General features: G+C 37.4%; 1 protein-coding gene across 1 annotated transcript; it reads left to right on the forward strand.

Annotated features, from left to right (window-relative positions):
• The first annotated feature begins 10,353 nt into the window (after positions 1-10,353).
• On the forward strand, positions 10,354-13,539 carry LOC121516159 (trichohyalin-like). Its single transcript, XM_041797255.1, has 2 exons — positions 10,354-12,939; positions 13,054-13,539. The coding sequence occupies exons 1-2, from the start codon at positions 10,354-10,356 to the stop codon at positions 13,537-13,539; spliced, it is 3,072 nt and encodes a 1,023-aa protein (XP_041653189.1).
• The last annotated feature ends 1,024 nt before the right edge of the window (positions 13,540-14,563 follow it).

A 14,563-nucleotide genomic window follows, 5' to 3' on the forward strand; every position in this document is an offset into this window, starting at 1 on the left:
GTTCAAATGGGTTTTATTAAATCAAATGCATGACTATGATGATCAAGCCTGTTCCTGCTATTAGATTTCCATTAGAAATAGAGACATCACCAGACAAAAAATATGGATTCTGGCTTTAATATAAGCTTCTAAAAGGTACATTTGTGAAATGTTTAATGCATAAACTAATGAGCATACATTTTCTGTTTTTGTACGTTTATGTATGTTTGTTTAATTTATCTGCATGTTGTTGCTACTTCCAGATATGTTAAATCTTAAAGTGACTTTTTTAGTCAAGTATCAAGTAATAAAGTCCTTATTGACCACAGATTCTCAGATGTGTATCTTTTCCATTTACTTGGAAGATAGCGTATATTCTCATTTTTTCTTCAATGGCTATCAAATCCCCATCAGCTCTATATTTCATCAGTACACACAGCCCTGTCTGACACATTTCCCAGTCTTACTAAAACAAAAATGACAATTTAATGCTTTTTTAACTTTGCGTTTAAGGCACTTTCCTCCGCATTATTTTAGTGTTCTCTACGACATTAGCTTAAAATCAACAGCTAGAAAGTCTTCAAATCACTTCGGCAGTGTAAAACCTATTTTGTAAGACTTTCAAATACTAAAGTGAGGGCTGTTGTACTACTGAAAAACAAGGTGTCCACAATTAGATGAGCTAGCTTTGCTGTAAATTGTCAACAAGAAGCGTAATATGTTGTTTACCTTCCATAATTCATCACATTTTATCTACAAGGACAGATTTATAATGTTTTAATATCACAAGACAATATTAAACCTACCGCGAAGAATCAGTTTGATGCTATAAACTCCTTTTAAATCCAGCATCAACACACAGAGCATCAACACCACAACATCATGCATGCGGGTCTGTCAGACTCGTTACCTTTCACCTCTGATGTCGTAGTACGGTGAGGTATTGGTTTTAGCGCCCCCTGGTGGCGTGGAGTAAAATTATAACCACAGTTGTAAGTAGACCAGGGGGTCTGCTCGAAAAGTCCCAAAAATTACTTCCCTGGTCCTTTCCTATTCACTTTTCCTTAACCCCGACGAAAAACGTCACAGGATCGAGGAAAGGTGGGAGTAAGAGGATAGGAAAGGAGAACTGTGGTGGTTAGGGAATCCGACTGCACTTTTTTTTCTTTTTTTCCCAAATTTTATTGAACATTAAGTCAGGACAATCAGTAAATCAGGATATCAAATCACAAAGTATGGTACAAATATAGCAAATAATTATATAAAAATGATAAGACATAAACATATATTAGAATGGATAACATAAATAAAAACATTACATGAAATGAATGTGTCAGTAAATCAATTAGAAATCACAGGGAATAACTCCTTGTAAAATAATAAAGTGCGTTCACATTTTTTATTTGTCATATTGTTTAAAGTATTCATATGAGAGTCACATTCTATCATGAAAACATTAAAGTTTGGAAAGGACTTTGAGAACTTTGCTTATGTATGTAGAATTTGCCATATAATATAATAAGGTTCATCATGAAACATAAAGATTTATTTGTCGTTTCAAACTTTGTAATTATGTCTTTTGGTCTTATTACAGTAGGATTCTTGGTTTTGTTGCATACAAATTTCTCTACAGCATTCCAAAACAACAATGTAGACAGGCAGTGGCAACAAAGGTGTATGACTGTCTCAGGCTCATTACTGCAAAGAGTGCATTTATCATCTATGTCTGCAAACTTTGAAACTAGTACATTACAAGGATAAATGTTATGTAAAATTTTGAAATGTATTTCTCAAATTTTATTTGGAATAGCTTTTAAAACAGAATTAAACTCCTTATATGTGACAGGAAAATAATTTTTTGATGAAAGTTTTCATAAGTGAGAAGATTTCCGTTATCATCAAACAAATTTATGAGAAAAATTATGCCCCTCTCAATCCATTTTTGTTTATATAAACTTTTGCTTTTGACAGTTATGTTACCGTTGTTACAAATTATATCTTTATGTGGAGAAAAACTGTGACTATAGCACAGTTTCCAAGATAGCAGAGCTTGCTGGTAAAATTTTGACAGTTTAACTGGTAATTTAGAAACATTATAATTACAACCCATAAAAAATTCTAAGCCACCCAATTGCTTAAAAATATTATTAGGTATAAAATTTCACAGCAACTCAGGGAGTTCCAAGCATTTTTGAGCAATTTGATCTTAAAGGTGCTATTTAGATAATTCAAATCTAATTATTATAACCCTCCTTCTGCTCTGTCCAAAACAAGGATTTCTTTTTTAAGCTGGTGGTGCCTGTTTTTCTACACAAAATTAATAAACAAATTACTGTTTTCTTTGCAATTTGCTTCATTAACATAAAGTGACAAGGAAGGATAAACAAATCTTGATACACCTTCAGCTTTCATTAATAACACTCCCCCAAAGATAGAAAGGTCTTTCTGAAGCCACATGTTAAAGATTGATTTTGTTTTCTTAATTTTAGGTGGATAGTTTAATCGTTATCTAAGATCCATGTCTTTTGAAATATGAATTCTTAAATATTTCACACATTTTTAACAAGAATATTGGATAGTAGTTTTTCTTCAGTTCCATATAAGCATAAAATTTCACTTTTGTTTACATTAAGTTTAAGGCCTGAAGCTTCAGTAAATTCTCTGGTTACATTGAATGCATTTTGAATTTGTGATTTATCTTTAAGAAACAAAACTGTGTCGTCAGCTAGTTGAGTGATTTTTATCCCCTGTTGAATATTGTTAAGCCATTAACATCTGGACTGTTTGAGATGTTTAAAAACAAAAGCTCAGCTGCAATTAAAAATAAGAAGCAAGGAACAGGACATCCTTGACGTACCCCTCTTGAAACAAGGAATCTTTTAGAAACTTTAGGATATCATACGACAGAGCTATTTATGTTTTTAGAAAAAAATGATAAAGTTATCTCCAAAACCAAAAAAACTGCAAGACTTGTAAAATAAAGGTATATTCAGTAGAATCAAAAGCCTTGTAAAAGTCAAGTAATAAGAGTAGTGCATCTGAATTTATATAATTTGAATAATCTATTAAATCTAAAATTGATCCGACTGCACTTTCCCTCGGCGGATGTTACGGACGTGACGTAGTTTTTTTGTGTAAAAACTACAATTTAAAGTCGATGGACTACAAAATTCGCATCTACCACTTGTGCTGTTATGTGCTGCGAATGAAACACTGAAAGGTCAGAGATATTAACTCATCAAGATTTTTATATGCCTAAGTCTTAATATGAATTTAAGACGTAAGTCAATACGACTAGATGAATAATGTTCAAGTCCTTTATTTCGCAACGATATTAAATAATTTTGCTTTATTCCCTACCTATACATTTTTCTTTAATTCTCTCGTCTCTGATAATTTTATTACAGAGTCTACTCTGGTTCCGTCTTTCTTTCAGCTCGTTATGTGAAATGCTCTATAAACCGGGTCTTCCCTGCGTGATTATGATAGATATTCACAATATGGACACATGCCGACTTTATCGCTTGAATTGGTTGATTTACAAACGTTTGTCACATTTACTTTAATATTTCAAAATAGCAAAACAAATACAGTATAAAATACCGACTGATCGGTTTACTATTGGAATCAAATAGAAATGAGAAGAAATGAAATCGTTTTCATATGTCTTTGGATTCGCACTTAGACAGTGGAAATTGGCCAGATTTTTATTCTAGTCAATTCACTGTGGATTACAGGATGGAAAAATATCAAGATATAGATTTAAATAACAAAACAGCTTGAAAAACAGTGACATTAATAAATAACTATGAACAAGAAACGTGTACTACTGATAATCATAATAATTAATCCTGAAAAGACGTTTATTATAACTTGTCGGCTGTCTCATATTTCTAACTTTTCATTTAAAAATGTATCAACAAGTCCTGATTTTGAAGTTTGATATTTCTTTCTTTAAGTGAATTCATTTCATCGGATAGAGTTGAGAGAAATTGAGCCTAAATACAAAGCCAATATTAAGCAACACTGGTTTCCAGGACGTAAACGTAAGGTTTCATACTTGTGATTGGTGGAAATTAATTCTAGCGTTCCATCCCGAGGATATAAATAGAAGCTGAGATCAAGGCTCGTTCTTTTTCACCAGACATTTGGAGAGAGGTACGTCTACAGTCTGAGCTAGCAAGCTAGGCTAACAGTTAGTTAAGCTAGCTAAGCTCGGTCATTTTATATTTTTGCTTACTTTTTGTGAATAAATATATCATGTTGGGTTTGAAAAAAGATTTGAGTGCCTTTGTTGTCTGAAATATTGTTAGGTTTATTTTAAAAAGTGAAACGGTTTGTGGTTTTGAGACCTTAGAGATTCTGAATCAAATTTGAGGGTATGAGATTTTATTAATGCTGTAAAATCTAAAGAAATATGACTAGTGAAGAGAGAAAAAGCAACGTTATGAGTTATTTTATTAAAATAAAGTCTGATTTTGACATTTCACTCACATTTATGCATTGATATGTCAGATAAATTTGCTCTGTTTAAACCAAAACATTCCAAAAATGGCTGTGATTTCTGGCGTCATACATTCCAAAACTGGCTGGGAATGTTAGGGACTTTCCACAAAATTGTCTCAAAATGTTTTTTTTCAAGCTAATCAAGTGTTCTGCGACATTTGTGATTCATTCACTCCTATTTTTTTTTTTTTAAAATACTTAAGAATTACTTTCAGCACAGTGCTAAAACAGCATTACAGTGGTTCATCAATGATGAGTTTTTACTCTGCTGTAGAAAAAGCAAGCCATTTTAAAATATTTTAGTAACCACTAAATGGGTCAAACACAATTGCTATTTCATTGTGTGTATTGTAGCCCACAGATTGCATCTTGAGATGATTTGTAGGGGATCACTGAAGCAAGGAAAATCATATTTAAACAATTCAATCACATATATTGATGTTTTCTATGCACAATTTTGACATTTATCTCATATTATGACCTTTTACACTCATGATTTTGAAATCTATCTTACATTTTGACCTTAAAGACTCACAATTTTGACTTTGTCATATTTTGACCTTTTAGAATCATGACTTTGACTTTTATCTCCCATTCTGAAATTTTAAACTCACAACTTTGAAATTAATGACATATTTTGACCTTGAAAATGTACCTTTTTAACTTTAATCTCCTATTTTGCCCTTAAAGAGTCACAGTTTAGACTTCATTTGTCAAATTTTGACTTTTTAGAATCATGATTTGAACTTTTATCTCCCATTCTGAACTTTATAACTCAACTTTGAAATCAATCGCATATTTTGACCTCGGAAATGTATGTTTTTGAATTTAATCTCTTATTTCGATCTTAAAGATTCACAATTTTGACTTTATTTGTCATATTTTGACCTTTTAGAATCATGATTTTGACTTTTATCTCCCATTCTGACCTTTTAAAGTCACAACTTTGAAATTAATCACATATTTTGACCTTGAAGATGTATGATTTTGACTTAAAGCTTATAATTTCAACTTTTAGACTCACAGTTTTGACTTCATTTGTCATATTTTGACCTTCTAAGATCTTGATTTTGACTTTTATCTCCCACTCTGAACTTGTTCACTCACAACTTTGAATTGTTGTGTTGACCCACTAAATGAGTCAAACACTATTAATTTTTCACTGTGTAGTGCGTAGATTGCATCTTGAGATGATTTGCTGGGGACCACTGAAGCAAGGAAATACAGACTGTTCACGATTTAAGGAACAATTAAAATATTTAGCAGTATAGGAAAATTAAGTCTGTAATGCCTTGAGGTACACACCATTACATTAATCTTTTTGAAAGAAGAAATAGATTTTGGTATTATGAGAAATGTTACTCCTATTTTTGCTCACTTTGAATACATTTCTGCTGCAAAGACAGTCCACACATAAGTCCTTAAATTACACTTAACTTCCTCAGTGAATTTTTAGCTTAGACTTAGGCGAGTCTTTCAAATAATCAGTTATTGGCTAAGGTTGTCTGCCTGGTTCTTAAAGAACTTTGTTGCACACTTGTTGTTTGTGTGTGAATTTAATCACATATTTGGACCTTTTGGATGCACAATTTTGAATTTTATCTCATATTTTTAACCTTTAAAACTTACAATTTTGACTTCATTTGTCATATTTTGATCTTCTAGAATCTTGATTTTGACATTTAACTCATATTTTGACCTTTTAAACTCATTATTTTGATTTTTATCTCATCTTTTGACCTTTTAAATGTACGATTTTTACTTTAATCTCCTATTTTGACCTTTTAGACTCATGATTTTGAACTTGAAGTCATTGTTTGACCTTTCAAACCCATGAACTTTACTTTAATCTCAGTATTTTAACCTTTTAAACTCACATTTTCAGTTTGTCATATTATGACCCTCAAAACCCATGATTTTGAATTTCTACTAATTGTTTGACCTTTAAAACTCATGATTTTAAATTTTTACTCATTGTTTGTCCTTTAAAACTCATGATTTTGAATTTTTACTCATTGTTTGGCCTTTAAACCTCATGATCTTGAATTTTTACTCATTGTTTGACCTTTATAATTCATGATTTTGACTTTTATCAAATATTTTGACCTTTAAAACTCACAATTTTGGGTTTATGTGTCATATTTTGACCCTTTAGACTCATGATTTTGAATTGAATCTCATACACATTTTGGAGTTTATGTCACATTTTGACCTTTGAAAAATTTGATATTGACTTCAATCTCATATGTTGACCTTTAAGACACACAATTTTGACTTTCATCTCATACTCTAACCTTTGAACCTCACAATTCTGAATTTAATCACATATTTTGACCCTGTTGATAAACAGTTTTGACATTTATCTCATATATGACCTTTTAGACTCATGATTTTGACGTTAAGCTCATATTATGACCTTTTATGCTCATGATTTTGACTTTTATCACATATTTTTAACCTTTAAAACTTACAATTTTGACTTTATTTCTAATATTAAGACATTCTACAATCATAATTTTGACTTTTATCTCATACTCTGAAAGTTAAAAATCACAACTTTAAATTTGATTACTTATTTTGACTTTTTGAATGCACAACTTTGACATTTATCTCATATTTTGACCTTTAAAATATATGATTTTGACTTTATTCACATATTTTGATCTTTACATCTCACAATTTTGAGTTTATTTGTCATATTTTGACCCTTTGGACTCACGATTGTAACTTTTTTCTCATACTCTGAACTTTAATACTCAAAACTTTGAATTTAATCACATATTTATGCCTTTTAGATGCACAGTTTTGACATTTATCTTGGATTATGATCTTTAGAGCTCATGATTTTGAACATGATCTCATATTTTGACTTTTAAACCTCATGGTTTTGAATTTATCTCACATTTAGACTTCCTTGACCCTTTAAAAACATTGGTTTGACTTGTTATTTCTTGGTTTGACCTTTTGAACTAGTAAGTCTGATTTTTTATTGCAGTTCTTTAGTTTTATAATTTATTGTGACTTAAATCTCAAAAGCAGTCCTCATGATTTAGCCCATATTTAAATACTCATGGAAAAGAGGTTGACAGTTTATAATTAAATGTTGACCCTGTTAGGTTTTCAGGTCAGACCTAAATTCAGAATCTGGCCCCTGCTGTGATTAAGTTTGACACCTCTGCTCTATAGCATGAAGTTAACATGCCGCTCTCCTTTCCTGTTTACTGTACTTTGGTTTTGTTTTAATGTTTCTATGTTGTGAAGGGGTATGTTCAGGTCATATGGGTCTGTAAGTTTTCTGTTTAATATGATAATATTGTTATGATGTTAATTTCTTTGATATCCTTCATGCTTTATTAATTATAGCTTCACTGAAAATGTCCTCTGAACTCTTGTCTCTGAAATTTTCCATCCTGAACCAAATGAGATGCTTGAATAGTGATTCTAAATACAGTTGAAACCAGAAGTTTACATACACTATATAAAAAGGCACCTAAACTTTTTTTCTCACCGTCTAACATTAAATCAGATTAAACTTTTCCTGTTTTTGGTCAATTAGGATTACCAAAATTATTTCTATTTGCTAAATGCCAGAATAATGAGAAAATGATTTTTTTTAGACATTTTTTTATTACTTTCTTCAAAGTCAGAAGTTTACATACACTAAGATTACTATGCCTTTAAACAATTTGGGAAAGCCCAGATGATGATGTCATGTCTTTGGAAGCCTCTGATAGGTTTATTGACAACATCTGTTCAAACAATTATACGCAAGTATAAACACCATGGGAATGTCCAGCCATCATACCGCTCAGGAAGGAGACGGGTTCTGTGTCCCAGAGATGATTGTGCTTTGGTCCAAAAAGTGCATCTCAACCCAAGAAAAAAAAGCAAAAGACCTTGTGAAGATGCTGGCTGAAGCTGGTAAGAGTATGTCATTATCAACAGTCAAACGAGTCCTGTACTGACATGGGCTGAAAGGCCACTCTCCCAGGAAGAAGCCATTACTCCAAAAGAAACATAAAAAAGCCAGATTATAGTTTGCAAATGCACACAGGGACAAAGACCTTAATTTTTGGAGACACGTTCTGTGGTCTGACGAAACTAAAATAGAACTTTTTTGGCCATAATGACTATCGTTACATTTGGAGAAAAAAGGGGGAAGCTTGCAAGCCTGAGAACACCATCCCAGCTGTGAAACGTGGGGGTGGCAGCATCATGTTGTGGGGTTGTTTTGCTGCAGGAGGGACTGGTGCACTTCACAAAATAAATGGCATCATGAGGAAAGACATTATGTGGAAATACTGAAGCAACATCTCAAGACATCAGCCAGGAAGTTAAAGCTTGGGCGCAAATGAGTTTTCCAAATGGACAATGACCCATAGCATACTGCCAAACTGGTTACAAAGTGGCTTAAGGATAACAAAGTCAATGTTTTGGAGTGGCCATCACAAAGCCCTGATCTCAGTCCCGTTGAAAATTTATGGGCAGAGCTGAAAAGGCATGTGCGAGCAAGGTGGCCTACAAACTTGGCTCAGTTACACCAGTTCTACCAGGAGGAATGGGCCAAAATTCCTGCAAACTATTGTGAGAAGCTTGTGGAAGCATATCCAAAACGTTTGACCCAAGTCATACAGTTTAAAGGCAATGCTACCAAATACTAATGAAATGTATGTAAACTTCTGACTCTCAAGAAAATAATAAAAAAATGTCTAAAAAATGATCTCTCTCATTATTCTGGCATTTAGCAAATAGAAATAATTTTGGTAATCCTAATTGACCAAAAACAGGAAAAGTTTAATCTGATTTAATGTTAGACGGTGAGAAAAAAAAAGTTTATGTGCCTTTTTATATAGTGTATGTAAACTTCTGGTTTCAACTGTATGTTATGAAAATATGTTTTTGTTCAAATTGTTTTGCAGTTTTACTGATACAACATAGGGAATTTATCTTTCAGAACACTGAAGCGAGAGAAAGAGACCAGCGAACAGTTGACACTACAGGATCAGAGAACGAACACCAACGAAGGACAGAGGGAAGTACACTCGATAGAAAGAGTGACTGGAACTGAGAGAGACGGAGAGGAATGGAAGGACTGACGATGTCAGTCAAAGAGAGACGAAGGAGCAGGAGGGAGGAGATGGAGAAAGTGAAGGAGGAAAAGATGGAGAGACAGGTAAGTATGGCAAAGAGTTGGAAGGAGGAGGGAGGAGGACAGGAGAGTGTGAGACAAGAGGGAGTGGGGAGGATGGATGGACAGAGGATGTACAGAGAGAGACAAAGGAGCAGGAGGGAGATGGCAAGACAGGAGTCAGCAGAGATGCAAAGGAGAGAGAGACAGGAGAAGAAGGAGTGTGAGGGACAGAAGCAGGAAGAGAAGGAGCAGGAATGGATGGGACAGATGCAGGAGGAGAGACGGGAGCAGGGAGAAAGAGAGGTGAGAAAGAGACAGGAGATGATAAGAGAAGACTCTCATCCCAGGAGGGGCATCATTTCCACACTGAAGCTCCGCTACATGGAATACAGCAGAGACAAGATCATGAAAGCTGTAACCAAGGCTGAGGGGAAAAGTGAGAAGCTTCTAAGGAAACAGGAAGCATTAGAGGAAAAGATCAGACAGAAGAAGGAGCAGGGACTTCATAGGGGAAATGAAGCAGAAGGAGACGCTCAGAAGAATGAGGGGAAGCGAGAGCAGAGGGAAAGGGTGGAGAACTGGAGACAGGAGCAGGGAGAAAGAGAGGTGAGAGAGAGACAGGAGATGATACAAGAAGACTGTCATCCCAGGAGGGGCATCATTTCCACACTGAAGCTCCGCTACATGGAATACAGCAGAGACAAGATCATAGAACAGAGAGGGTAATAAACGAGCACATGGAAAGGCAGGAGAGTGTGATACAGGAGCAGAGGGAATGGCAGAGGTGGAGACATGAGCAGAGGGAAAGAGAGAAGGGAGTAATACAGGAGCAGAGTGAGAGAGAGGAGAAAAGGAGACAGAAGCAGAGGGATGGGCAGGAGGGGGTGATACAGAAGCAGAGGGAAAGAGAGGAGAGGAGGAGACAGAAGCAGAGGGATGGACAGGATATGGTGATACAGGAGCAGAGGGAAAGAGAGGAGAGGAGAAGACAGAAGCAGAGGGACGGAATGGAGGGGATAGTACAGGAGCAGAGGGAAAGAGGGGAGAGTGGGAGACAGGAGCAGATAGAGAGGGACAGTGAGGAGCAGACAGAGTGGGAGACCACAAAGTCAATACTTATGGTTGGAAAGAAGAGGGAGCGCAGGCAGGAAAAAAAAGTGACATGGCGGGAAGAGATAGAAACAGTGAAGTATGTAGACAGGTATATAAAATACTTAGAGAGTTGGGAGCAGAAGGAGAGACAGGAGCAGAAGATAAGAGAAAGAGTGGAGTGGGCATTAGAGCAGAAGAAGGAAAGAGAGGCAAGGGCAATACGGAAGCAGAGGGAATGGCAGAGGTGGAGACATGAGCAGAGGGAAAGAACAGAGAGGGTGTTACAGGAGAAGCGTGAAAGAGACATGAGGAGGAGAGAGGAGGTAAGGGAGATACAGGCGAGGAGGAGGCAGGAGCAGAGGGAAAGAGAGGAGAGGAGGAGACAGAAGCAGAGGGACGGAATGGAGGGGGTGGTACAGGAGCAGAGGGAAAGAGGGGAGAGTGGGAGACAGGAGCAGATAGAGAGGGACAGCGAGGAGCAGACAGACTGGGAGCCCACAAAGTCAATACTTATGGTTGGAAAGAAGAGGGAGCGCAGGCAGGAAAAAAAGGTGACATGGCGGGAGGAGATAGAAACAGTGAAGTATGTATGTAAGTATATAAAATACTTAGAGAGTTGGGAGCAGAAGGAGAGACAGGAGCAGAAGATAAGAGAAAGAGTGGAGTGGGCGTTAGAGCAGAAGAGGGAAAGAGAGGCAAGGGCAATACGGAAGCAGAGGGAATGGCAGTGGTGGAGACATGAGCAGAGGGAAAGAACAGAGAGGGTGTTACAGGAGAAGCGTGAAAGAGACATGAGGAGGAGAGAGGAGGTAAGGGAGATACAGGCGAGGAGGAGGCAGGAGCAGAGGGAAAGAGAGGAGAGGAGGAGACAGAAGCAGAGGGACGGAATGGAGGGGGTGGTACAGGAGCAGAGGGAAAGAGGGGAGAGTGGGAGACAGGAGCAGATAGAGAGGGACAGTGAGGAGCCGACAGAGTGGGAGACCACAAAGTCAATACTTATGGTTGGAAAGAAGAGGGAGCGCAGGCAGGAAAAAAAGGTGACATGGCGGGAAGAGATAGAAACAGTGAAGTATGTATGTAAGTATATAAAATACTTAGAGAGTTGGGAGCAGAAGGAGAGACAGGAGCAGAAATTAAGAGAAAGAGTGGAGTGGGCGTTGGAGCAGAAGAGGGAAAGAGAGGCAAGGGCAATACGGAAGCAGAGGGAATGGCAGTGGTGGAGACATGAGCAGAGGGAAAGAACAGAGAGGGTGTTACAGGAGAAGCGTGAAAGAGACATGAGGAGGAGAGAGGAGGTAAGGGAGATACAGGCGAGGAGGAGGCAGGAGCAGAGGGAAAGAGAGGAGAGGAGGAGACAGAAGCAGAGGGACGGAATGGAGGGGGTGGTACAGGAGCAGAGGGAAAGAGGGGAGAGTGGGAGACAGGAGCAGATAGAGAGGGACAGTGAGGAGCAGACAGAGTGGGAGACCACAAAGTCAATACTTATGGTTGGAAAGAAGAGGGAACGCAGGCAGGAAAAAAAGGTGACATGGCGGGAGGAGATAGAAACAGTGAAATATGTATGTAAGTATATAAAATACTTAGAGGGTTGGGAGCAGAAGGAGAGAGAAAGAGTGGAGTGGGCATTAGAGCAGAAGAGGGAAAGAGAGGCAAGGGCAATACAGAAGCGGAGGGAATGGCAGAGGTGGAGACATGAGCAGAGGGAAAGAACAGAGAGGGTGTTACAGGAGAAGCGTGAAAGAGACATGAGGAGGAGAGAGGAGGTAAGGGAGATACAGGCGAGGAGGAGGCAGGAGCAGAGGGAAAGAGAGGAGAGGAGGAGACAGAAGCAGAGGGACGGAATGGAGGGGGTGGTACAGGAGCAGAGGGAAAGAGGGGAGAGTGGGAGACAGGAGCAGATAGAGAGGGACAGCGAGGAGCAGACAGAGTGGGAGCCCACAAAGTCAATACTTATGGTTGGAAAGAAGAGGGAACGCAGGCAGGAAAAAAAGGTGACATGGCGGGAGGAGATAGAAACAGTGAAATATGTATGTAAGTATATAAAATACTTAGAGGGTTGGGAGCAGAAGGAGAGAGAAAGAGTGGAGTGGGCATTAGAGCAGAAGAGGGAAAGAGAGGCAAGGGCAATACAGAAGCGGAGGGAATGGCAGAGGTGGAGACATGAGCAGAGGGAAAGAACAGAGAGGGTGTTACAGGAGAAGCGTGAAAGAGACATGAGGAGGAGAGAGGAGGTAAGGAGGGACATACAGAAGAGGAGGAGACAGGAGCAGAGGGAAAGAGAGGAGAGATTGAGAAAGGAGCAGGAGGAGAAAGAGATAGATGAGTTAATAGATCTTATGTTACAGGAAGACTTCCAGGGTTGGGAACAGGAGGAGAGGCCTGAGCAGGAGCAAAGGGAAAGAAAGGAGAGAGAGAGACATGAGCAGAAGGAAAGGGAGGAGAGATTGAGACAGGAGCGGGAGGAGAAAGAGATAGATGAGTTAATAGATCTTATGTTACAGGAAGACTTCCAGGGTTGGGAACAGGGGGAGAGGCCTGAGCAGGAGCAAAGGGAAAGAAAGGAGAGAGAGAGACATGAGCAGAAGGAAAGGGAGGAGAGATTGAGACAGGAGCGGGAGGAGAAAGAGATAGAGGAGTTTATAGATCTTATGTTAAAGGAAGACTTCCAGGGTTGGGAACAGGAGGAGAGGCCTGAGCAGGAGCAAAGGAAAAGAAAGGAGAGAGAGAGACATGAGCAGAGGGAAAGAGACGAGAGATTGAGAAAGGAGCGGGAGCAGAAAGAGATAGAGGACTATATAGATAGTATGTTACAGTTTGACTTTAACGGTTAGGAGTAGGAGGAGAGGCTTGAGCAGGAGCAAAGGGAAAGAAAGGAGAGAGACATAAGCAGAAGGAAAGAGAGGAGAGAAGGAGACAGGACAAATACCAGAAGAAGAGAAAGGAGAAGGAGCAGATAGAGAGGGACAGCGAGGAGCAGACAGGAGCAGGAGTAGACAAGTCGATACTTAGGGTTGGAAGTAAGAGGGAGCAACAGCAGAAAAAAAAGTGATATGGCGGGAGGAGATAGAGACAGTGAAGTATGTCGATAATTATGGATACAGATAGTGAGAATGATCAGGGAGGAACAGCAGAAAGAAGAAGAGAATTGGATGGAGGTGGGAGAGGCATGGAAAAAGGACAGACTGGAGCTGGAGGAGATAGAGATGGAGGAGTATATAGATCTTACAGGAAGACAGAGTTGGGAGCAAAGGAAGAGATGGGCAGAGGGAAAGTGAAAGCGGATGGACATTATCTTTTGGATTATAAAAGATAATGATCGTCTAGTTCAAAATAAAAAAATAATAAAAGTAGTTTTAAAAATTAGAAAAGTAAAATACTTTTGGAGTAAAGTAGTTTTAAAAAAAATTAAAACACGTATATTCATGTATTTTAATGAGGGTGGTGGTGGCGGGTTTAGATTGTAGAAGATAATGATTATCTAGATTAATAATTTAAAAAAAGATTAAAAGTAGTTTTAAAAATTAAAAAAGTAAAATACATTTGGAGTAAAAGTAGTTTAAATCAAACACATATTCATGTATTTTTTCTTTAAAATTAAGTTATTTCTCCTTTAATGAGGGTGGTAGTGGTGGGTTTAGATTGTAGAAGATAATGATTGTCTAGTTTAACATAAAAAAAAAGAATAAAAGTAGTTTTAAAAATTAAAAAAAAAAATAGAATATTTTTAGAGTAAAAGTTTGAAAAGATTAAAACATGTATATGTGTTTTTTTTTCTAAAATGAAAATATTTGTCCTCCAATGAGGGTGGTGGTGGTGGGTTTAGATTGTAGAAAATAATGATTGTCTAGTTTAATA

The sequence above is a fragment of the Cheilinus undulatus genome, linkage group 10 (assembly GCF_018320785.1).
Source record: "Cheilinus undulatus linkage group 10, ASM1832078v1, whole genome shotgun sequence".
Taxonomy (NCBI): Eukaryota; Metazoa; Chordata; class Actinopteri; order Labriformes; family Labridae; genus Cheilinus; species Cheilinus undulatus.

Bases quoted from the DNA above. Each gene is read 5' to 3' on its own strand.
- LOC121516159 (XM_041797255.1), top strand. From the start codon at position 10,354: ATGGAAAGGCAGGAGAGTGTGATACAGGAGCAGAGGGAATGGCAGAGG. The intron at 12,940-13,053 runs GTAAGGAGGGAC...CTTATGTTACAG, and splicing joins ACATGAGGAGGAGAGAGGAG to GAAGACTTCCAGGGTTGGGA.